The sequence below is a fragment of the Equus przewalskii genome, chromosome 8 (assembly GCF_037783145.1).
Source record: "Equus przewalskii isolate Varuska chromosome 8, EquPr2, whole genome shotgun sequence".
Lineage (NCBI taxonomy): Eukaryota > Metazoa > Chordata > Mammalia > Perissodactyla > Equidae > Equus > Equus przewalskii.
The window spans coordinates 43,176,376-43,202,332 of NC_091838.1; the positions used below are offsets into that span (position 1 = coordinate 43,176,376).

The 25,957-nt window shown below is 37.0% G+C and overlaps 1 protein-coding gene across 4 annotated transcripts in view; it reads right to left on the bottom strand.

The window, feature by feature from the left end:
- Window positions 1-3,671: 3,671 nt before the first annotated feature.
- Window positions 3,672-25,957, bottom strand: part of CFAP418 (cilia and flagella associated protein 418) — a 29,849-nt gene continuing 7,563 nt past the window's right edge. Inside the window, exons 3-7 of one of the 4 annotated variants that reach the window (XM_070631783.1) lie at window positions 25,576-25,640; window positions 24,967-25,032; window positions 11,454-11,549; window positions 10,446-10,644; window positions 6,050-6,289 (exon numbers count right to left, since the gene is read on the bottom strand). In XM_070631783.1, the coding sequence (XP_070487884.1) occupies window positions 10,476-10,644; window positions 11,454-11,549; window positions 24,967-25,032; window positions 25,576-25,640 (396 nt within the window). In that variant the 3' untranslated portion in view covers window positions 6,050-6,289; window positions 10,446-10,475. Of the gene's footprint in view, window positions 6,290-10,445; window positions 10,645-11,453; window positions 11,568-24,966; window positions 25,033-25,575; window positions 25,641-25,957 lie in introns of all 4 variants that reach the window. The other 3 variants (XM_070631781.1, XM_070631785.1, XM_070631782.1) reach the window with 3 other exon arrangements.

Genomic DNA, 25,957 nt, shown 5'->3' on the forward strand with positions numbered 1-25,957 from the left:
TTTGAGGCTGGCCAATCCCCCAGAGCTCTGATCCCTACTGTTTTGGGGTTAAAATTTAAGTTCCTTCCAGGTTCTCTTCTCAACACTCCTCTGTTCTTTTTCTCCATCTCTTGCCATCCCCTGCTCCCCCAAATCCCCCCATTGTCACCTCTTGGCCACCTCCAATCACCATGCCTTCTGGAACACCCACTTCATGGTAAACTCCACATGCCCTCACTCTGCCTTGACTGAACATGTCTTTCCTGGGAATGCCTCCCTGAGGTCCTTGCATTCTCAAATGTGGGATATCATTCTTATCCCCCTGAGTTCAACAGGTGAGGATGTGCAAATCCTCCTAAGGGTGTGGAAAGAGTAATTGTGAACAATCGTACCACACACAGTACATGTCACTTGAGAAAAGGGTTCTGACAAACACTTTCTTTCTCTCTCAACTGCTTCTTCCACTTAGTTCAATTTCTATCCCACGGGACTGTACGGGACAGGTTTCTTAATGCAAACCTACTTACCTCTCTAGTGCAGCCTCAGATATTACCACTCCATTCGCCCACCTTCACTATAAACATCAAGCCAAGTCAATTTACTTGTCGTTCTTCAAACACATCAAGACAACTTAAGAATCACTTCCTACAAGGAGGAAGAACCTCCTTCTCTCCCACCCTGATTTAAACACCTGTCTTCTGTAAGGACCCAATTACTTCTCTCTGAGAGCACTCACGGTCTCAGTAGTAAGACATTCACTTCTTTCCTCCACTGACTGAAAGCCCCAAGAGGTTGCAGATCATATCTTTTTGAAACCCATGTCTCTGACCCCAGAATCTTCCCCATTACACATACCTCATCTCCCAATGTATGGCTAGCACAACACTGGGTCCACAAAGTATTTTGAGAGGAACAGTATTCATACCATTTTCAAGTAAGAAGGAAACTCACATGTTATTGAATCCAACTGTCATTTTATAGATGAGCCCCAAAACACAGTAGCTTACCCACAGTGCTCCAGGAAGTTCGTGGCACAATGTCCCAGATGGTTTCCCTTCTACCACTGAGAGATCATTCGAGACTTTAAAAATTTTGACATCTAATCTCCAAGATGAATACAATAAGCATACAAATAATTATAATACAAGGTGTTATATGAGAAATAGAAAGTTCAACAGCAGATGAAAGGGGGAGAAATCACATCTTTAGGCTGGATGGGGTGTGGGTAGGGAGGGTAATCAGGATTCTGGATAACAGTTCTCAAGCTTTTTGGTCTCAAGACCCTTTTTCCCTCTTAAAAATTATGAACCCCAAAGAGCTTAGTTTTTGTGGTTATATATATTGATATTGATATTAGAAATAAAAACTATTTAACTAACTTAAAAATAATAAACCCATTACATGTTGTCAAATTTTTATGAAAATTATATTTTCCACAACAAATACAGTAAGAGCAGCATTTATTTTATGTTTCTGCCAATCTCTTTAATCTTTGACTTAATGGAAGACAGCTGGATTCTCATAGCTACTGCTGCCCTCACTCTTTTAAGGTGTTTTTTTGGTTGAAGGCTTAGAAGGAAATTTAGGCTCACAAAGACATGTAGTTGGAAAAGAGAAGAGTATTTTAAATAGTCTTTTTGGAAATCATGGCTATTCTTCAATACTACATCAAAACTTGACCGGTGCTAGTTTCTTAAAAGTTAGTTGCAATGTGGAAACTGAAATCCTATCAATGAACTTAATTACTCTTACATTAAAATCCACTTAGATGCACAGTTTTGTAGTATTGTGCATTGGTTATTTGGTAAGAATGCTTTGCTGAATTATAAAGATCTTCCAAATACTGTCACATTTCATTATATAGCACCCCACAAAATCGCTTGTTCATTTTACCACTAGTCTCATCAGGAAAGACTTTAAGTATTGGAGAAGATGTCACGCTCACAGTGGTGGATACAAGTTTTCCAAAATTCTAACTTTTGCTTAGAGACTTGAATTTTATTATTGGCAACAAATACTGCCAGTTATTTTCCTGGAGGTTACTCACTTAGTTAATTTTTGAGAAAACGTGTGCCAAATATTTAAGTCTGAATACCCATAGTTTTCTGTCAGTTGTTCTTTCAAACAAAAATGGATTCCACGAAAAAAGTAGTTTGTTCAGCTCAAAACTCAACTGCACAAGTGCTTTACGTATACTCCTCATTTAGTCACACAGAACAGTAAAAAGATATGTTCTTGAAGGCTAAGATTAATAAAATTAATAATTTTTACTGCTTTTATCAAGGATATGCTTAAGTGAAACTGGCTTTTTCTACTGCAAGTACATGGTGCCACTGCTTTGAATCATGCTAAGTAAGGTGCCAGCAGGTTTACCTACATTTGCACCATCTGTGCAAATGTCAACACAGTGAAAAAGGAAATTAATGTCTTAGTATTCTGAAAATAGGTTTGACTATGTGGACCCGCTGAAAGACTCCTGGGGACTCCCCTGAGAGTGGGCAACACTCTGAGAGTGTACGAGAGATGGGCCTTGAAAAATAAATCAGATTTTGATAGGGTAAGATGAAGGAGAGCAGGGACATGAAGAAGGCAGTAAAACATGAGGTATATCTAAGGACTGGAGTGTAGGATGTAGGTTTGGTTGGAAGAGGAGGGAAGCAGAGGCAGATGAAGCTGAAAAGATACTGTGAAAGGCCTGGAATGTCTTCAACATGATCAATAAGGTTTAAACCAGGGGCCAGCACCGCGGCCGGGTGGTTAAGTTTGCCCGCTCCACTTCCGCAGCCCAGGGTTTTGCTGGTTTGGATCCTGAGCGCAGACATGGCACTGCTCAAGCCATGCTGAGCAGGCGTCCCACATGCTACAACTCAAAGGACCCACAACTAAAAATACACAACTATGTACCAGGGGGCTTTGGGGAGAAAAAGGAAAAATAAAAATCTTTTAAAAAAAAGGTTTAAACCAGACCGGAGGAGGCTAGGGTGAGCAGGTTTTTGCTCTGTTTTTAAAAGTTGTAGTTTCAACTTATATAAAAATAAAGCTGACCATGTTTGCATTTACTAGTGATAAAACAAAAATGATAGCATAGCTTTTCTTGTAAGTAATGTTTAGAGAATGAAAAAATAAGCGCGGGCAAATGCTTTACTGTAAGAAACATGCTGCACTATTACTTTAATTTAGAAACTATCACTTTCAGAAGGAAAAAGCATGAGAACATTTATTAAACACTTATTCTGAACTTAACACCATGTGAGTCACTTTTCATATTATATAATTTAATCATTACAAGCAGCTTACAAAAGAGATCTCACCATTCATATAGATAAGGCAAATGAAGCCCAAAAGTTAAGTAACTTTCCAAGGGATGTGACTCTCAACTCTGATTTCATAGCACTTCATACTGTCACCCATTATCTCAAGGCATTTGGGGAAAGTCTGAAAACAAATTTAATTATCAATCACATGTAAATCTATATATTCCATGCAATCTTTTAAAATAGGGCCCCAAATGGTGTCACAAACCCAAATAAATATGATAAGATGTTAAATCTCTAAAGAGATTCTATATTCTGAATTTTTTCTTCCCTTCAAGAACTATTTTAAACAATATGTAAAGCTGATTACTAGGAGTTGATGATAGAGATTTTGTTAAAACGTAACAACTGAGAAAAATCAGGATTTGAAAGTTACTGTTAAGCTTCATCACCGTATTTATTGGATAAAAAGACATTATTATTCCATATTTTTAAGTATTAGATCAGTAAGAAAAGGAGGGAAAGTAATTCAAAATCATAGTCTGATGCCATCCTCCTTGGCCCTGACATCAACATGCAGGGTCTGGACGGCCACCACCGTGTCAGCATGGCTCACTCTTCCTGCACTGGGACCGCTCCTCTCAGCACCCACGCTCTTTCACATGCGCACACAAACAAACTATGGCATGCTTCTCCTCCAGAATATAAACAAATTTTCTGTTCAATTGGATGGTTAGAAACTTTTTTGTTGACATTTTAAAATAAATTATCAAAATTATTTCAAATTAATCCCCAAATGAATATTTTACTATAAAAAAAGTAAATACAGAGTGAAGCTATTTATTATTTATTCATTTCTAGGCAAGATTAGGGTCTGAGAGTATAAATAAAGTTCAAATAAAGTAGCTGCTGGCTTGACAAAAAATGGATACTTGCTAAAGGTAGAAAATTATTATAAATATTGAAAACAAATAGGTAAAACATCTTGAAAGTTTTATAAACTTTGCATTTTAAAATTACAGTTCATTAGAAACCATGCTTTTCTTCTATATTTATACTAAAATAGTTTTATTTTGGTTTAATTAAAACTGGTAATAATGATCCATTTGTATATAAATATAATTCTTTTACATTTTAGATTAAAAATTGTACAATATTAAAAAGCTTATAAAGTAAATTGCCAACAAAATGTGAACTCACATATACATATCTGACATTGGGGAATTATTATTATAATTATTATATTATGGAATGCCAAACATGGGCAATGTATCCAAGTTATAGGATAGTTATGATTAAATAAAAGAGAAAAAAATACTTTCAAATTAATGATTTGTTCAAATTAATGATTTATTCAGATGAGTAAATTTGCTCATCTGAATAAAAAAAAATCACCATTATCACTAATGTGCCAAATTCCTTGGGGTTCTGAATGTGTGGATCAGACTGCTCCGCTATTTTTTGGAAGAGATGACTTCGATCCAAATCTCCCTATATTTCTGATACAATTACAGAGATAAAATTTTAGAGAGTAAAAGATTTTTATTGAAAGATAAGATCTCTAAACATATTCTCAATACAAAAACACAAACGTGGCATTTGCCACTGTGAGATGTGTTCTGCTGCAGTGCTAGACTCACTAGCGTGAGTTTACACATGTGCAAATGTGCCGTGCTAGGAAAAGGGTCTTAATGATCAGACCTTTCTTCTCTGCTTACACAGGGTGGCTGGAACGGATTCAGCACATTAAAGCAGATCATAACTTTGCTTTGATTACTCCCTTTCAACATGCCTTGTGTCACACATTTGAACTATGTATTAGACAGATGTGGTAAAGAGCTTTTGGCAGATTGGAAAGCCCCCAGAATCTCTTGACGTGGCTGGGAGTTGGTAATTTTGAGGTAACTATTTCCTGAATGTGCTGCTATTGTGGGGCTCCTCAAGTCTCAGTGATCTCAAGAAGGAGCCCAACAGGTTACCTGTTGGTTCATGCACTCCTCTAATAAATAATATGTCAATCTGATCCTACCAGAAAAATCAACAGGCTGCCTGAGAAAATATCTTACTTGCTATTCATTTTACCTGATGGGAGTTTTAGGCATTAAAGGCTAGAAAGTACTTGGAAAATCCAATAATGACCTGTCTGTATTAGGATTTTTCCTTGTGAGTTTAGGCGAATCAAAAAAAATTTTTTATATATAAGTGGATATTTGCTAAAGTAGCAAACTAAATAACTTTTGATATCTAAATGAACAAAAGGAGGAGAAATAAGCTAAAACTGGCAATATATATTTATCATTACTGTGTCTAACATCACTCTGAGTTGGTAAGGTAAGTTCAGATACAGGCAGTGTTTTCATTTACAATATACCCGTACCCTTGAATACCCTTCAGCAAGCCACAGATCACATGGTTTCTGCCATGTCTAAATTGTGATCTTTGGCAATGACAGACCTGACGTGAGGAGGTGATGTATACACCCCTCAATGTCCTCTCTTCACTGGCTGGCTTTATCTCCTTTAAGTACTATAAATGAGGAATGTTTAAGCTGAGTGTATTAGCAGTCAGTCATATGGCAGTTGCTAACAAATGGCTATATATTTGTGTGAAACTCCATAATTAAACTTCCGTCTAACAGGAGACAGGCTAGCAAAAAGAATTTGGATAACTTGTTACCTTGCTTACTAAGTGTCTATACATTAAGAAAAGAATTCCAAAACATTAAGGCACATTATCTTCCCAAGTCCATTTGGTCTTCAAAAATTTGAATAGTCATTAAATGAAATTTCTTGTCTTTTTCCAAAGGGCATGACACTACCATGTGCCTTTATCTAACTATTATGATGATTAATGGAGAATGCTCTCACGGATGCATTTGTCTGAACGTGAAAAGTCTGCATTCTTAATGTTTACCACAAACCCAACGAAGCTGATGATCCGTCTGAAGGTCAGTCAGTTCTTCAATAGTTCTCCAGCTACACTGGCAGGCGTATGCCCGTGTGCCTTTCTTCTTTACCAACTTTGTTTTTAATTTGTGGAATTCTGGCATGTTGTTCCTATTGGTAAAACATGAAGGTTTCAGCAGAGTGACTTTGTTCACTGCCTAATGACTGAAAAAAAAGGAAGTTCTTTATTGCTTTATTTTCATATCTTTACAACATCTGAACACTAACCAATCATGGTTCCCTCACACAAACAACAAAAGATACGCTTCAGTGTGCTTTCTGATGGTATTTCCTCGGTATCTAGTACTTTTTAACAGCAATCCTCTAGGTCTGTCCATTAAGGCTGTCTTAATAATAATAATTATTTATGTCTTTAATAATGACTTAAAGGGCTGAAGAATTATTGATGTGTCCTATCAGAGACGACATGATAGGAGAACAGAATGGGAAGGGTGGTGGTTCATCTACCTCAGATACTCACCTACACCATACTCTAAAAGCCTGCAATATGGCAAATGGAGGGTATATATGAGGCATAAAGATAATAGGCTTCTGATAAATGAACTTCAGAAATTTTTCATTAACAAAGTATCTGCTATTTCCATGTGTTGAACTGGTATTTTAACTTTCATTTGTTTCAGTGATATGCTATTTAATTATACTATCAGCAATAAAATAAATGCCTATCCTGCATTAAATGTCAATAATGTTAAAATAATTAAATCAATGGGCAGAACCATCATGAAAACTGATAACCATCTGACTTGATGCTATTATAAAGAAAGACTAGAGAAGTTAATTTAATTAATTGAAAACCAATTATGATTTTCATGATAATCCATGTACTGAATTTATGTAAATATTCTGTGGCAGAATAAAAAATGGAAAAATTCAAAATGAAACAATGAAAAAAATACAAAGTAAAATGATGAAATACAGTATAAATATTTAAAGAAGAGACATACAGTGTTATCTGTTACTTTTGAAGTCACTGTAATAGAAGGCAGGCTACAAGGGCCCTCTGGTGGCCAAAGGGTACCACATTCAGTGCTGTATTGTACAAAATCCAGGCACAACTTAGAAGGTTAGAACCTTAGAAAACCTGGGGGATTTTCCAACCTAACTGTCTGGTTTCAGGACACTGAGACTCTGACCAGCTAAGTGACTTAGCTAAGGTTACAGTGAGCTGGGGGAAAAAATGAATAACGTAAGTTTTATCAGAAAGAAAAAAACTCCACAGAACTAAATGTGTTTAATGAAAAAAAATGTTCCTTATTCAGTCTGCGATATATTTTAACAAACTTAACATTTGATACTAGATTGAATCCTTAATTAGAGATTTTAGGAGTAGGAATCATGAATAGCCAGGGATGTATTTCAAATACTTTTTTTAAGAAGCATGTATCTTAAAAGCTTAGAAAGAAAAAAAATTTCCTTATTTCCCATAAAGAAAACAGTGACTTCATAGAAAAATTAAAGCATTTTATTTAGCTATTTTGGCAAGACTGTGAAGTATAGCTTATACTTCTTTTAGAAAGTTCTAGAACTCATCAAAGCTAGGATACATTTATTTCCCTCATCTATAAAATGAGGACAATAAAACAAAGGACTGCACAGCATTTCACTGTATAATTAAGGTGCAGACTGATGCTACTAAAAATAAATGGCTCCCTATGTTCTGCCTAGACATTCAATGACACTGCAAGCCTTTAACTTGCCTTCGGTCACCAGCTATTTCTGGTTTTCCTCAGTGAATATTGCCTACTCTCCACAAGTGTTTCATCTATTCTCCACTCCTTTAGTTTCGGCAGAGCACATCCTCATTCACAAAGCCAGGCCATCAGATGTGAAAAGCCTTTCATTTCCTCGCTTTCCCCCGAATGCATCAGTGTCTTAGCTCTTTCCACCCAATCACAGCGGGTGAGCCTCCTCTTCCTATTCAAGGCTCTCTCTCCATCAGCACTCTGGAACGCAAAGCCTCTAAGACCTTGTTACTTACAAACCTTCCCCTTCCCATGCCTTCCTTACCCTCCGCAATATAAGCATCAAAGTATCTCCTATCCTAACCAAAAGATCCTTAACTCTGCATTCATTGACAGGCTTCCAAGTTGCCTTCCTGGGTAATACCATCCAATCTCACGGTTTCAACTACCACTTTATAGATTACATTTCCTACCAGAGCTTCAGAGCCACAGTTTCAGCAGCTCCCATAAGTAAAATAAATAAACATATAGGCTTTTCCTTCAAGTCTGTTCTTAAATTTCCTCTATCAACAGACAGTATCACTGTCCGTCTACGTAAATCAAGACAGAAACCCAGGACTCATCCTAGGTGATATCTGTCCCTTACCTTCCACAGCCAGGACTCCCTCTAAAATATCTCTCAAGCATATCTACTCCTCTCTACCCTCCTCACTGCCATAATTCAGATCCTCATTTCCTTCCCACTGGATTATCATAACATCCTTCATTAATCCCCATGATTCTAAACTGGCCTGGTTCCTGTACAGTAGTTAGTTATCTTTTAAAAATTCAACTCTATTCAGATATTTCCCCTGATGAAAAGCCTTCAATGGTTATCCATTGCCTAAAGAATTAAGTCCAAATTCCTCAGTATTGCTTTCCTGGATCTGCTCTTTTGGATCTCTCTCCCTTATTTCACTCACCTCTTGCTATCTCTCGCCCTGGTATCTTACACTGTACACAGTCCAAACTATTTGTAAGTCCCCAGACATGCCATGTGGTTTAACCTGTGTCTTTACAAATACCTCCTAAAAGAATACCGGTGTCCATCTTGTTTGCTAGGCAAATTCCTAATTGTTCTTCAAGACTCAGGCCTTTCCTGATATCTCAGGGTGGATGCATCCACCTTGCCTTCTTTTAACCTATCTCCACTGTTACATTTATCACATGATGTTATAGCACCTCCCAAGCATTCCTAAGCCTCTTAAAGCCTAAGACAATATTTTCTACTAATTCAAATAGTAATTATTAGTTGTTTTTATATTGTATTTAGTATATTTCAGAAAGACAAATAACAGCAAATACTGTTATTTATTTTTAATAAATCTTCTAATAAATCTGTTTTATCTAAAAGTATGAATTTTTTTAAACCAGGCTGCCACAGATCTAGAGTAAACCAACTGATATTCTTGATAACTCATGAGACACTGCAAGTTCCTCAAGTACCAACTAACTTGCCAATAAGCTTACTTAATGCTGTGCTCACCAGAGTTTTGATGTGCCACGCATTCTATTATCCTATATTAATTTTACAAAAATTGATGGTTTGGGGCCAGCCCAGTGGTGTAGTGGTTGAGTTTGTGCACTCCACTTTGGCTGCCTGGGTTCGCAGATTCAGATCCTGGGCACAGACCTACACAACTGCTTGTCAAGTCACGCTGTGGAGGCATCTGACATACAAAATGGAGGAAGACTGGCACAGATGTTAGCTCAAGGACAATCTTTCTCAAGCAAAAAGAAGAAGATTGGCAACAGGTGTTAGCCCAGAGCCAATCTTCTTCAAGCAAAAAGAGGAAGATTGGCAACAGGTGTTAGCTCAGGGCAAATCTTCCACAACAACAACAACAACAACAACAACAAAACTCTTTAAAAAAAATTGATGGTTCATCTTGGGGACATATTGGGATTATTAACCACTCATTAGATTAACCAGAAGACAGTATAAAGCAGAGGATTTAGAAAAGTCAGAAAAGGCAAAATGGACCTGAAATAAAAACTAACTTTTCCAACTATGGGATTAAAGGTAGGCTAACCTGACGTGGGATTTTGGGACTGCACTAGGCTTTCTTTCGGTTGGGGCCTGTGAAACCTCTCAAATTGTAATTTTTCCATGTTTTTGTATACTTGAATTTGTGTCTCTCTGTGTGTGTGTGTGTAGAGGATTCAAAGTTTTCATAAGATTTTCAAAGTGGTTCTTGATGTGAAAAAGTTCAAAGACTATGCTTGTACAACAGACTCCTATGGATTTACATAAGAATGGCTGCCAGGAGAGGTGTGGGAGAAAGACTCTCTCCTTTTTCTTTTTGCTATTGGAGAATGCTGCAATATATTCTGATTACTTGTATCTGAAAATATACTCTTTGTTTAGGCACAGGTTTGGGGGACCAAAAATGCATGATATATGCACTTTATTAATTTTTAGCTCAATTTTTATTTGAAAATGTGTTCAAATACATTTTCATAATTTATAACATCTTAAAAATATTAGGAATTCAGTAAGTGTATAAGAATGTACAGGGGCCAACCTGGTAGTGCAGTGCTTAAGTTTGTACATTTCATTTCAGTAGCCCAGGGTTTGCCAGTTTGGATCCTGGGTGTACCGCTGCACACCGCTTGTCAAGCCATGCTGTGGCAGGTATCCCACATACAAAGTAGAGGAAGATGGGCATGGATGTTAGCTCAGGGCCAGTCTTTCTCAGCAAAAAGAGGAGGATTGATGCCAATCTTCCTCAAAAAAAAAAAAAATATATATAAAATAAATAAATGATAAAAAAAAAGAATGTACAAATTACAAAAGTACAAAAGTATGAGTAAGACACTATCCTGACCACAAGGACGGAGGCAGACATATATCAACCTAAGATTTTCAATTTTATATTACAGTAAGTGCTATAATAGGTACAAAGTGCTATGGACACACAGAAAAGGATGAATTTACTTCCAAGTTAAGACAGTGGTGAGGGAATCACAAAGACGCACAATGAATTGTACCCTGAGGGACAGGTAGGGTTTATGTAAATAAAATGGTGGGAAGGTGTCCCAGGAGGTGAAGAGCTTGCTCAAAGTCCTAGGAATGGGAATATTGAGTACTCTCATGTAGCTAAGATCTTGTAAAGGTGAAAAGTGCGTTGTGGAAACACAAAGCTGAATGATAGATGGATGGGGGCTGGATCGTGGAGGGTCTTGAATGCCAGACTAAGGAATTTGGACATGATTCTGAAAACAGAGGATTTTGGCAGGAGAATGGCATACTCAGAGTTATGCTTTAATTCTCAGCATGGGAAGAGTGGACTGAGAGAGCAGACAGTAGGTAGAAAAATCAGGGAGGAGGCTATTTCTATCCTTTTATCCAGAAGTAACATGCCCTTACCTAGGTTGACAGCAGACAGATAGAAAGGAGATGGGTGAGAGAATTATTAAAGTGGTGAAGGCCACACAATCTGGCCAACTCCATCAAGAGACATTATGGCAAAATAAGAAATATAAAGTTGTCCTTGGTACATTTTTCAGAGTGAAGTTCTTTAGAAACATACCTGAAAAACAGATAATCGCATGATTTGTCCCACATATAATCGTCGTAGCTTACTATCCAGAAATCACATGCTATACAACGCAGATGGTCACAGGCTCTGTTCAGAGAAAAGGAGCTGTACATTAAAGATTATTGGTATGTTTAAATATGAAAGTATGGTGATTTATTCATAGGATACATCACATATTATAGATTACTGAGTAAACAACAGAAAAGTAAAGATTAATCTGATTACAAATTTTTATACTGAAGGACTGATTATATATCTGAACTTTCAGGTTAAATTTCTGCATGAACCTACCTATTTTACTAAGATCTTACACACTGATAGATATATGCACACATGTACACTGTACAGATATAAAAGAAACAAATCGGATATGTAGGTCTTTTAGCTCAATGGTTTTCAAATTGTGTGTGAGGGAGATCTTCACTTAAGCTAACTTCTTTAAGTTGCTTCCCTTTCTATTGAAATTTTCAGGATGGCTCTAACACAGAATTTACCACATGATAGTGAAATGTCTCCCCCATAAGCTACTCACGTGCTGGAACAATATCTTATTTGTTTCTGTTTCCCCGCTACCTGGCATTAATGCATTCATTCATTCACTTAAAAAATATTTACTGAAAGCCTATTACATGCTAGTGACATTCTGTCCTCATGCAGCTTAGATTCTGAGAGGGAATAAACAATACTCATAACAACTAAATTATACAGTATGTTAGAAGGTAAAAAGTACTTTGAACACAACAAGTAGGATAAATAAAATTGGGAGTATTGGGAGGGAGTGGATTGCAATTTCGAATAGAGTAGCCTGCACAGGCATCACTGAGATGGCAGATCTGAGCAGTTTCTTTAAATGGAGTGGTAGCTGGTAAAGGAACTGGGGTTGAGAGAAGGTTATATTTAAGAAGGGAGGAAAAAGAGCATGTTGTATGTTGATGGCAAAGAGGTAGTGAAGAGGCAAATGCTGATGATGCAAGAGAGAGAAGGCAGATCTGGTAGAAGGATACTTAGCATATAATACGTACTTAATGAATATCTGAGGAATTAAAATGCCAGAGCAATTCTCAACACTCATACAGTAGTACATAGTAACTTTAGGAGTAAAATGATAATACATGGCAATAATTATGAATTGTTGCTGTAAGCAATTTGATTTATATAGTAATTGTGATTTACTTTATAGAAAGCAAGCTTCTCTATTGTTTGAAGTATTTAGAAACTAGACTCAATATAGATTCATTTGATAATCTAAAAATTAACAGGCAATAAGAGTTTTAAGATACCAAAAACAAAGTGAAAAGACCAGTAACAGAGTGGAAGAAAATGTTTTCAATACATGGTCAAATATTTATACTATACAAAGAGTGCTTACATATGACAACAAAGAAAAGAAAACTTAAAAATATATTCAATCTCATAATACAGGTATCATAGAATAGTAGTTAAGAGCATAGACTCAGGACACAGACTACCTAGGTTCAAATGCTGATTCCACTATTTACCAGCTGTGTAACTGGAGTCAAGTAACAACTTCACTGTGACTCAGTTTCACTATCTGTAAAATGAGGCTAATAATACTTATATAACTCATAGAATTATTATGAGGACCTAATGAGTTAATATTGGTAAAGTGTTTATAATGGTGCCTGGTACATAGTGTTTCTTAGAAAGTTAACATATTATATAAATAATTAAAATTTAAAGCAAGCACAAAACAAATTTTTTAAGCAATTAAGTTAGCAAAAACTAGCACTCAGGCATTTCTGGTGGGTATGCGAATTGCTATAACCTTTTGGGAAAAATCTTGGTTATTATTATTTTTAAAATTTTTATTGTGGGGCTGGCCCCGTGGCTGAGCGGTTAAGTTCGCACGCTCCGCTGCAGGCAGCCCAGTGTTTCATTAGTTTGAATCTTAGGCACAGACATGGCACTGCTCATCAAACCACACTGAGGCAGCGTCCCACATGCCACAACTAGAAGGACCCACAACAAAGAATATACAACTATGCACCGGGGGGCTTTGGGGAGAAAAAGGAAAAAACAAAATCTTAAAAAAAAAAAATTTATTGAGATTATGATAGCTTACAACCTTGTGAAATTTCAGTTGTACATTATTGTCAGTCGTGTTGTAGATGTACCACTTCACCCTTTGTGCCCACTCCCCACTCCCCTTTCCCCTGGAAGCCACTAATCTGTTCTCTTTGTCTCCATATTTAACTTCCATATGTGGGTGGAGTCATGCAGAGATTGTCCTTCTCTATCTGGCTTATTTCACTTAACATAATACCCTCAAGGTCCATCCATGCTGTTGTGAACGGGATAATTTTATTCTTTTTTATGGCTGAGTAGTATTTCATTGTATACATATATCATATCTTCTTTATCCAATCATCAGTTGATGGGCACCTAGGTTGCTTCCATGTTTTGGCGATTGTAAATAATGCTGCAACGAACATAGGGGTGCATGGGACTTTTGGAATTGCTGATTTCAAGTTCTTTGGATAGATACCCAGTAGTGGGATGGCTGGGTCATATGGCATTTCTATTTTTAATTTTTTGAGAAATCTCCATATTGTTTTCCATAGTGGCTGCACCACTTTGCATTCCCACCAGCAGTGTATGAGGGTTCCTTTTTCTCCACAACCTCTCCAACATTTGTTACTTTTTGTTTTGGTTATTTTACTCATTCTAATAAGTGTAAGGTGATATCTTAGAGTAGTTTTGATTTGCATTTCCCTGATGATCAGTGATGATGAACATCTTTTCATGTGCCTATTGGCCATCCATATACTTTGGAGAAATGTCTGTTCTGGTCTCCTGACCATTTTTTGATTGGGTTGTTTGATTTTTTGTTGTTGAGTTGTGTGAGTTCTTTATATATTATGGAGATGAACCCTTTGTCAGATATATGACTTGCAAATTTTTTTTCCCAATTAGTGGGTTTGTTTTTGTTTCAATCCTGTTTTCCCTTGCCTTGAAGAAGCTCTTTAGTCTGATGAAGTCCCATTTGTTTATTCTTTCTATCGTTTCCCTTGTCTGAGAAGACATGGTGTCCAAAAAGATCCTTTTAATACTGATGTCAAAGAGTGTACTGCCTATATTTTCTTCTAGAAGCCTTATGGTTTCAGGTCTTACCTTTAGGTCTTTGATCCATTTTGAGTTTTTTTGGGTGAATGGTGAGAAAGAATGGTCAATTTTCACTCTTTTACATGTGGCTTTCCAGTTTCCCCAGCACCATTTGTTGAAGAGACTTTCTTTTCTCCATTGTATGCCCTCAGCTCCTTTGTCAAAGATTAGCTGCCCGTAGAAGTGTGGTTTTTATTTCTGGGCTTTCAATTCTGTTCCATTGTTCTGTGCACCTGTTTTTGTACCAGTACCATGCTGTTTTGATTACTGTAGCTTTGTAGTATGTTTTGAAGTCAGGGATTGTGATGCCTCCAGCTTTGTTCTTTTTTCTCAGGATTGCTTTAGCAATTTGGGGTCTTTTGTTGCCCCAGATGAAGTTTAGGATTCTTTGTTATATTTCTGTAAAGAATGTCATTGGGATTCTGATTGGTATTGCATTGAATCTGTAGATTGCTTTAGGTAGTATGGACATTTTAACTATGTTTATTCTTCCAATCCATGTGCATGGAATGTCTTTCCATCTCTTTATGTCATCATCAATTTCTTTCAGGAAAGTGTTGTAGTTTTCATTGTATAGGTCTTTCACTTCCTTAGTTAAATTCACCTCAAGGTATTTTATTCTTTTTGTTGAGATTGTGAACGGTATTGTGTTCTTGAGTTCTTTTTGTTAGTTCGTTATGAGAGTATAGAAATGCTACTGATTTATGTAAGCTGACGTTATACCCTGCAACTTTGCTGTAGTTGTTGATTATTTCTAATAGTCTTCCAATGGATTCTTTGGGGTTTTCTATATATAAGATCATGTCGGCTGCAAACAGCGAGAGTTTCACTTCTTCCCTCCCTATTTGGATTCCTTTTATTCCTTTCTCTTGCCTAACTGCTCTGGTCAAAAGCTCCAGTACTATGTTGCATAAGAGTGGTGATAGAGGGCATCCTTGTCGTGTTCCTGTTCTCAGGGGGATGGCACTCAGTTTTTGCCCATTGAGTATCATGTTGGCTGTGGGTTTGTCATATATGGCCTTCATTATGTTGAGGAGGTTCCCTTCTATCCCCATTTTGTTCAGAGTTTTTATCATAAATGGCTGTTGGATCTTGTCAAATGCTTTCTCTGCATCTATTGAGATGATCATGTGGTTTTTATTCCTCAGTTTGTTGATGTGGTGTATCACATTGATTGATTTGCGGATGTTGAACCATCCCGGTGTCCCTGTTATGAATCCTACTTGATCATGATGTATGATCCTTTTCATGTATTGCTGAATTTGGGTTGCCAAAATTTTGTTGAGAATTTTTGCATCTATGTTCATCAGCAATATTGGCCTGTAGTTCTCCTTTTTTGTGCTGTCCTTGTCTGGCTTTGGTATCAGAGTGACGTTGGCCTTGTAGAATGTGTTAGGAAGTCTTCCATCCTCCCTAATTTTTTGGAATAGCTTGAAAAGGATAGGTATTAAATCCTCCCTGAAAGTTTAGTGGAATTCCTCAGGAAAGCTGTCTGGTCCTGGAGTTTTATTCTTTGGGATGCTTTTGATTGCTGTTTCAATCTCTTTCCTTGTGATTGGTCTGTTCACATTGTCTGCTTTTTCTTGACTTAGTTTTGGGAGGTTGTACGAGTCTAAGAATTTATCCATTTCCTCTAGGTTATCCATTTTGTTGGCATATAGTTTTTTGTAGTATTCTCTTGTAATCTGCTGTACTTCTGTGGAGTCTTTTATTTCTCCTCTCTCATTTCCGATTTTGTTTATTTGAGCTTTCTCTCTTTTCATCTTTGTAAGTCTGGCTAGGGGTTTGTCAATTTTATTTATCTTCTCAATGAACCAGCTCTTTGTTTCATTGATCCTTTCTACTGCCTTTTTTGTTTCAACAGCATTTATTTCTGCTCTGATTTTTACTATTTCTCTCCTTCTGCTGACTTTGGGCTTTGTTTGTTCTTCTTTTTCTAATTCAGTTAGGTATAACTTGAAATCGCTTATTTGGGGTTTTTCTTGTTAAGGTGTGCCTGTATTGCGATGAATTTCCCTCTTAATACAGCTTTTGCTGCATCCCATATGAGTTGGTATGGCACGTTATCATTTTCATTTGTCTCCAGATATTTTTTGATTTCTTCTTTAATTTCTTCAATGATCCATTGCTTGTTCAATAGCATATTGTTTAGTCTCCACATCTTTGTCTCTTTCTCAGCTTTTTTCTTGTAATTTCTAGCTTTATAGCATTATGATTGGAGAAGGTGCTTATTATTTCAATTTTTAAAATTTTATAGAGGCTTGCCTTCTTTCCCAACATATGGTCTATCCTTGAGAATGTTCCATGTGCACTTGAGAAGAATGTGTATTCTGTTTTTGGATGGAGTATTCTATATATGTCTATTAAGTCCAACTGTTTTAGCTTTTAGTTTAATTCCACTGTTTTCTTGTTGATTTTCTGTCTGGATGATCTATCCATTGATATGAGTGGGGTATTGAGGTCCCCTACTATATTGTGTCATTTTTGATATCTTCATTTTGGTTTGTTAATAGTTACTTTATGAACTTTGGTGCTCTGTGTTGGGTGCATAGATATTTATAAGTGCTATTTCTTCTTGATGTAGTGTCCTTTTGATCATTATATATTGCCCCTCTTTGTCTCTCTTTACCTGCCTTATCTTCACATCTGCTCTGTCTGATATAAGTATTGTAACACCTGCTTTCTTCTGTTTGCCATTAGCTTGGAGTATCATCTTCCACCCCTTCACTCTGAGCCTGTATTTGTCATTGGAGCTGAGATGTGTTTCCTGAAGGCAACAAATTGTTGGATCTTGTTTTTTAATCCATATTGCCACTCTGTGTCTTTTTATTGGAGAGTTCAATCCGTTTACATTGAGGGTGATTACTGATGTATGAAGGCTTAATGCTGTCATTCTGTTACTCACTTTCCGGTTTTCCTGCAATTCCTTTGTTTCTCATACTGTGTTTTGTTCTACCCACTGATTTCTGCAGTTTCTTATGCTGTGTTTCTTAGTTTTTTCCTTATTTATTTTTTTATGTTTCTGTTCTGCTTTTTAGCTTAGTGGCTACGCTGAAGTTTGTATTCAGAAACTCGTGCATTACATAGTTCATTTTCTCATGACCTCTTATTTCCTTAGTCTAAACTGATTCAGTCCCATTCCTTCTCCCCTCTTAAGTTATTATTTTCAGATCTTATTCCAACTTGTGTTGTGAGTTTGTGGTTAAAGTGACAAGATTGTCTTTGTTTTTGGTGTTTTCCTTCCCTTTATCCTAATGCTATAGTTGAATATTTACTATCCTATTCTGATTCTATTTGCGTCCCTACTCTGTGTTTTGTGACCCCTTTCTCCCTTTTTTCAGGTATGAGGGCCTTCTTGAGGATTTCTTGTGGAGGGGCGTCTTGTGGCTATGAAGTCCCTTAGCTTTTGTTTGTCTGGGAAGGATTGAATTTCTCCCTCATATCTGAAGGCTATTTTTGCTGGATAGAGTATTCTTGGCTGAAGATTTTTATCCTTTAAAGTTTTGAACGTGTCATTCCATTCTCTCCTAGTTTATAAGGTTTCTGCAGAGAAATATGCTGAAAGTCTGATAGGGGTTCCTTTGTAGGTTATTTTCTTCTGCCTTGCTGCCCTGAGTATTCTTTCTTTGTCATTCATTTTTGCCAGTTTTACTACTATATGTCTTGCACTAGATCTTTTTACATTGACAGATCTAGGAGATTTGAAAGCTTCCTCCACACACATTTCTCTCTCATTCCCTAGATTTGGGAAGTTCTCTGCTATTATTTCTTTGAGCACACTTTCTGTTCCATTCTCCTTCTCTTCACCTCCTGGGATACCTATAATTCTTATGTTGCATTTCCTCATTGAGTCAGATATTTCTCAGAGACTTTCTTCATTTCTTTTTAGTCTCCATTCTCTCTTTCCTCTGTCTGGAGCCATTTAACATGTCTATCCTAGATTATGCTGATTCGCTCCTCTATGGTGTCCACATGAGCATTCAGGGAATCCCTATTTTATCTCTTCCATTGTGTTTTTCATCTCTAGTATTTCTGATTGATTCTTCTTTATAGTTTCAATCTCTTTTGTGAAGTAGCTCCTGAACTTGTTGAGTTGTTTCTCTATATTCTCTTTTAACTCACTGAGTTTTTTGACAATAGCTATTCTGAATTCATCGTCATTTAGTTTACTTATTTCTGAGTCCTCAGGACATAATTCTGGGTATTTATTGTTTTCCCTCTGGTCTGGAGTTTTGATGAACTGTTTGATGCTGGAACTACGGGTTTTCCCCATTGTGATATTATTCGGTTGCAGTTACAGCCTATTGCCACTAGATGGGGGTTGAGAGCCACGTATTCTGAGCCCTCTGCCTTCAGCTGAGGTGGTGTGGCACAGCGTGGGTGGTGGTGGTGGGGGGGGGGCATTTTCTTTTGCGCACAGACCCCGGTTTCCCGATCCGCTCTACCTATCTGGTCTCCTGGGGTCTTGGCTTGATGAGGTCACTTCACGTGAAAGCTTTCACACCATTAGAGGGCTTCCCTCTAAGCTGCAAGGGTGCTAGGGAGTCCTGGGTGATCCTGTGGACGTGTGACCCCTCCCCTACTCCTTCCCTCACAGAGCCTCCTGCGGCAGTGATCCCAGTCTTTAGGGGAGGGAGCAAAGTTCTCTCTTAGCCTGTTCCAGCTTCTCCGAGGGGGCTCCAGCCTCTCTGCCCTCCATCGTTTGGCTGCTGTGACTCTCTGAGGATTCCTGTGCTATTAGGATATTTTCTCTTGGAATATGATTGCTCCCTTTTGTTGTATGTTGGAGGGGAGAGAGTCCTGGGCAAGCTCCCTCTGCCATGACACTGATGTCACTCTTGGTTATTATTTTAAAACTAAAATTATCCCTAGATGTTGTACTAGCAAACCCATTTGGGGAAACCCATTACATATAAATAAAAGCACCAGTATATAAGCATATACCTCAAGAATTTCTACTGCAGTATTGTTGAAGTGGCAAAAAGCAGGATATCACTTTTGGGTATCTAGGAAAAAGGGAAAAGACTGAATAACATGTAGTATATTTATACTATGGAATGTTAGGTAGCTGATAAAGAGAGTTAATTAGATTTATCTATTGACATTTTAACACACAGAGCATGATCCTATTTTTGTAAAAACAACCAAAAAAAATTCCTGTATAGGTGTTTATAAGTTTGTAAGAACATGGTGAAAAATGTGGAAGGTTATAAAGTATGCAGCTAATAGTGGTCGCCTTGGGAGTGGTGGGAATGGAGGAGAGGGAGGAGATTATTATTTTTCTCTTTATACATTCTGCAATTAAAGAATAATAAAACCCATCATTAGATTTTTTTCACTTAATTCCCCCTAAAATTCAGATATGGTAACTTCAAAATTACAAATAATTTTTGACTTGAAAGTTTCTTTAGAAATAGAAATGGGGTTTCTATTTCTAAAATTATTATTAATCATAGCAATAACTAAACATTCAACATCTATACAAGTTTCATAAGCAATTCCATATTTTCTTTCAAACTGTTAGCAATTCATGAAGTTATGGCTGTACATAAGGAAATTCAACACAATTACATTCATACATATTTGAACTTGGATTTTGATTGTACAAGTCAGGAAATACAAAATGATGGTTCCCAAAGCTGCCATAACTTGCTTTCTTACGCATATGTAGTTTATTACATGATTGCACAGAGTGTTAACTTTAATGCCTTAATACACATGTGCAATTTGGTGGAATTATTGCTGTGGTGGGAACTATAATTTAGAATTTCCCGACATTTTGTATGTGTAAAATCTCAACCATAATGTTAAACTACAGCTTTTAAATTTAAATTTAAATTTAAATTTAATAGTTTATTCAAATCTATTCACACTATCACATTTTCCTACAAATACTGTCCTTTGAGAAAAATAAAATTAACTTGCAGCTAAGAAATCATTCTGCTGCTAAGATTCATTCTATTAGATCATAATTAGTACCAGTCTATGGAATAATCCAGTTTTGCAAGTAGTTTAAAAAATAATTAGGAGAGTAAAATTTGATTTGGTTTGAAAATAATGCCTTGGTTTTATCTATACCTTCTTAATTCCACCATGCTTCCTGGTGCTAATCTTTTTCCTTTCCACCAACTGGGCAAAAGACTCACATCTTTACACTCTACAATCATTCAGCATTAAATTCTAAATAAGAGCTTTACCCAGAAATCAAACCTATAAACACATGGAAAATAGGCAGAATAAACTCAATTTCCTTTATGCCCTAGGAATGTAAATCAGTGCTCACTTTCAAGGTGTAAATATATTTCTTCTCCATCACTATGTATGTACAACAGCATATCTAAATTATAAAGTCATGATTCCAATGAAAGATAAATTGTCAGGTTTCTTCCCCTGAAATGGAAGTGAAGGGAATACAAACATTGAGGTGTCACCAATAGCTTTGTCCTTTTGTCCAGCTAATAAGTAGAATCTTTACTATTCTAAAGATGTGTATGGTGAGGATGCTCAAAATACAGCCCAATATAGTCTTCTGCCCAGACTCTGTGGTTTTCAGTTAAAACCTCTCAGATCTACACAGAGGACTAGGGAGTCTTGTTGTTTGGACAGTTGGAAAAGAAAAGCAGCTGCAATAGTAAAAACAGCTAAGATTCTTCCCTCTTACAAATATTATGAGATTGCAAATTGGTAAACTAGAAAGCATAATGGACGAGGAACCAGGTTACACATTTGAGTCCTTGCTTTGTAATAATTTATGTGACCTTGGGCAAGGCACATTACTTGAGAGTCATCCTTGACAACTTTCTCTCTTATGTTCCATAGCCATTTAATCACTGAATTCTGTCAATGCTAGATTCTAAATAGCTCAAATGTGACACTTTTTCCCTACAGCCATTGCTACCACTCAGCTCAGAGCTATCATGATCTCTTTCCTCAACCACGGTAACTTCTGCCAGCTACTGGTCTCCCTGTGTCCTCTCTTGTATTGCCCTCGCAACTTCCAATCCATTTTCCATTCAGCAGCCAAAATGATTTTCTGTAGAAACACAAATATGATTATGTTACCCCATCTGCTAAAAAGCAAAAAACAAAAAAACAAACAATGGCTTCCACTGCATATATGACATAAAATCCTCCGGAGGACTACAGGACCCCAAACCAAATATCCCTCACCTACTTCTCCAGCCCCATCAGGAGCCATTCTTTCTTCCACTCACTAAACTCCGGCTCACCTGGCTGCTCTCTGCTCTTCCAACACTTCTTCCTAGCCCAGGGATCATCTAAGATGGTGTGTTTTCTGGCTTCAGCGGTCCCCTCTCTTTGCTTAACTCCTACTTGTTTTTCATATTGTAGTGTGATTAAATGTTATTTGCTTAGGGGAGCATTCTCTAACCCTTCAAATTAGCTGGGGTGCCAATTATCTATGCTTATAGTATCCTGCACTTTCCCTTCACATTACATATTACGTGGAAATTAAATACTTATTTGTGGAATTATCTGTTTAAAGTCTCTCTCTTCATCTAGACTGAAAGCTCATTGAGGGCAGGGAACTGTCCATGTCTTTGTCCATGTTGACCACAATGTGTTCACTCAAAACCTGGGACCTAGCAAGCAGGTGGTTAAAAAATATGTGTTTGATGAGTTTAACACTAGTGCCTCAATTTCCTCATTTATAAAATGGGGTTAAAAATTCTTGTTCTATCAGCATCTTGGTTTTTTTCCTGTGGAACAGGTGAACTAATATGCTTATATAAAAAAGTGCTCTGGACAGTATAAAGTACTTCACACATAAAATGTTTTACATGAACATGAACATGTATATGCTTTTCTTTCTGTGAGTGCAGATCTGAGTCACGAAAAGGGTGATCAATGACTAGTATCTTGGTACTGAGGAAAAAAGATTTGTGAATATAAACATTTACCTGTGCATATATACGCAGATGGCATGTTTTTTCTTTTCTTGTAGCTGTGCAGCAGGTAGGAACAGGGTTTGATGGATTTTGGCATTCTCATGGAACAATATTATGTGATAGGACCCTCAAGCTATAGAAATAGGCCATTTTTTTCCTCTACCTATATTCCATCTGGAACAAGACTCTTCTGTGCTGGAACTTAATCAAACTACATATAAAAAATACTATATAAAAGAAAATCTTGATGAAATATTTACTCTTTGGAAGTAAACCAGAATGTACTATCTTAAACACCATTTTTAAAATCAGAAGACACCTGTTAGTAAACACTGATACATATTTCCTGAGACAAAATGGAAAAATAGCAGCAGAATACAGGATTCCTGCTGCTGAAATGTAACACAAGGAGAAGGCAGCACTATCAGACGAGAAAGAGACACAAATAATCACAAACTAGTGTACCTATAGTATCTACGTGTCTTTTGCACCATCAGCATACTTTAATGTATTATTCCATTTAATCCTCATGATGTCTCCATGAAGTATGTTTAGTTTTTATGGGAGAGAAAACTGAGGTTTTAGAAGATAATACTCCTTCTCTCAAGGCTTCACAGCTTGTAAGCAGTGGAGGGAAAGAGTTGAACTCAGGCATTCTGTCATCAGAGCCCTTTCTCTTCATGCCCTGGAGGGTTATCATTTGCTTCTTTATCAGTTACTCTACTGGCCAGTGTTTTATCTTCTTTTTTTGTATTTAGTATATAGCACAGGGCCTAGGACATGGTGGGCATTCAAAGATATTATAGAAAGAAAGGAAAAAAGAACTTCAAATAGAATGAGAAAATGAATCTGTAGTATGTGAATTAAGTGGGGACATGCATTAGAAAGGAAGGTCATTCCAGACAGGAAATAAGTATAAAAATACTCAGAGGCAGAAAAATACAAGTGGAAAGCAGAGGATAATGTGTTCTAGTGGAAGTGGAGTATCTGACTCAGGCTTTAATTGGAGGTGAAGGGACTAAAAAGAGAAGAGAAAGAACACAATTTGGTAAAGCAAATAATGAGTTTAGAGTTAATGTGAGAGAAATGGCAACTCTCATTTTCCCACTGAACAGAAAAGAGGTGCTCAAAATAATACGTTAGGGATATTATCCTTAATGCTATATGTGGGTGAAGCTAGAGAAGACGGAAGTGGACAGTAACTCGGTAACTGTTGCTGTAATTCACTGGTGACTTCAGAGAAGCCTGGATTTGAAATGGAGTGGTCTGGAAATGCCTGAGATGAGTCCCACTGAGTTGACACAGGTAAGTCAGGATTGATAGCAATCAGACAATATTCTCTTCTAAGGGCATTTTATGTCTCTAATTCTTTGAATAGACAGTCCTCAACACATGATGATTCGAGTGCTATCAATTCTCATTTACAGCCCTTATAGCAGGCAGTATCTCAGTGGACTTCTATTAGCCTGTCTGCTGCCTGGTGTTCTGGTACAGGCTTCCCCAGACTCCCCATTTCCCTTTGGTCCTACAGCCCTTCTTTTTAGGCTTGCTAGGATCTAGGCCAGCACCATACAACCCTCCAATGGTGTCTTTTTAGATCCCACTTCTATTACTCAATATAACAGCTATCCCTCCTGAAATGTGGTCAACATGCAATCAATCATATATCTCAGTCTTTTTTCTTAAAAAATTAACAAAAATTTTTAAAAAAGTGTTTCATAACTAACTATAGACAAAAATATAATAATCTAGGTAAGTAGGCCTCTGCAAAAATAGAACCAAAAGTATTAATACAATAGAAAGATTAGCTTAAAACCAATTTGTTTCCCCGTATTATGACAACGATAATGGAACATGCTAGGAGTAGGAGGCTGATACGGACTGGGGGTAGGTGGTACTATGACCATGAGAATGCCCCGAAACAGGTACTGAGTGAGACAGTAAGTGTCAGAAGGGGTAGAGAAGAGACAAAGAAAGGAGGGTTTTTGCTTTTTAAAAATGTAATATCAAACGACTGTGCTAAGAACTTTTTGGGTACTGCAGACCAGCAGCTTCTCATGCTGACTGGTTGGCCAAGTTGGTGTGGGTAACACATCATATAGCTGCATGGCCACATGGCTTCACCTGTCTTATCCACTGGCTTCCACTGCTGGGAAGGAAAAAATGGCAAGGCAGAAGCTCACTCTCCTGGTGTCCTGTGGAAACCAAGCTTGGACTGGAGTGATCCAGGCACTTCAAGTTAGGCTTGAAAAGGAGTCAACACAATGAACAACATACACTCAGTGTCACAGCTTTCAATAGCTGTTGCCCAAGAATAACAAACATTTCAGTAAAGTGTTCTTAAATTGGCTAATAAAATATACCTCTCATTATGAAACAGACTGATGTCAATATGATAAGAACTACATTTTAACAACAGGGTATCAATTTGGAAAAACCTAATAAGAAAGTAGAATCTATTTCCGACATCCTACCTCTGGGAAGTATTTGTCCCAATCCCACATGGAGCAGCACTTCCACCAAGGTACACTGGGCTGCAACTAGACATGTTCAACACATGGGAGAAAAAGAAAATTACAACAAAAAAGAAACTTGAGAAGTTAATTTGGCCTCATTGACTCTATATTCTTGAAATCAATTGCATATTTTCCTGAGCAAGCCAACTATTTCAAAGAAGAGGTATTTATTCCAGGATCACTGTTTTCTTGGATATAACCTGTATATTCAGGAACACTCAAGGAGTTAAAATGAGTCACAGAAAAATGTGTTTGCCAAATAACGTATGGAACAAAGTAAATACTGAAGAATATAACAGAACATTAATTTTGAGAAACTGTTCACACTTTTTTTCATGGCAGAAAATTATTTACAATAGCAATAATCTCCCACTGAAGTTCCTTTACACTAAGGGGTCACAGACCATAAGAACACTGAAGATATTGCTATTGGTCTTTCTCCTGAAAGCCGACCAGTACTTCGTTGTTCAGTGTCACTACTGCTTAGATGCTAACAAAACCTATCAGACTATGCTCATAGTGTTTGCTCACCAGTGTGTTTAACTCACCAAAGCAATCTCAGCTTACCTTTTACCAAGGCCCGGAACGGAAGCTCTGACAGATGTGTTACCTGAAGATTTAGATTTTAATTTCTGTTAAAAAAACAAACAATAAAAGGCCAAGGGTAACTTAGAGAATTTAACATGAAAACCAGCATTCTTTATGACAAGAAAACTTTTTAAATGACAAATAAAAATTTTGTATTATTTCAAAGTTTCTGAAATAAAAATAATGATCAAAACCTTTGAAAGGCAAGAGTAGACCTCCCTGAGGAATGTGCAAATTACTCTGCTAACTTTTAGTCTAGGAAATTGATATACTGCTATTATTAGCATGCTAAGATTTACAGTCACTTTATAACTCTTCAGTTAATACTAGAGTTCATGATTTAATATGAAGGACCTGCTAT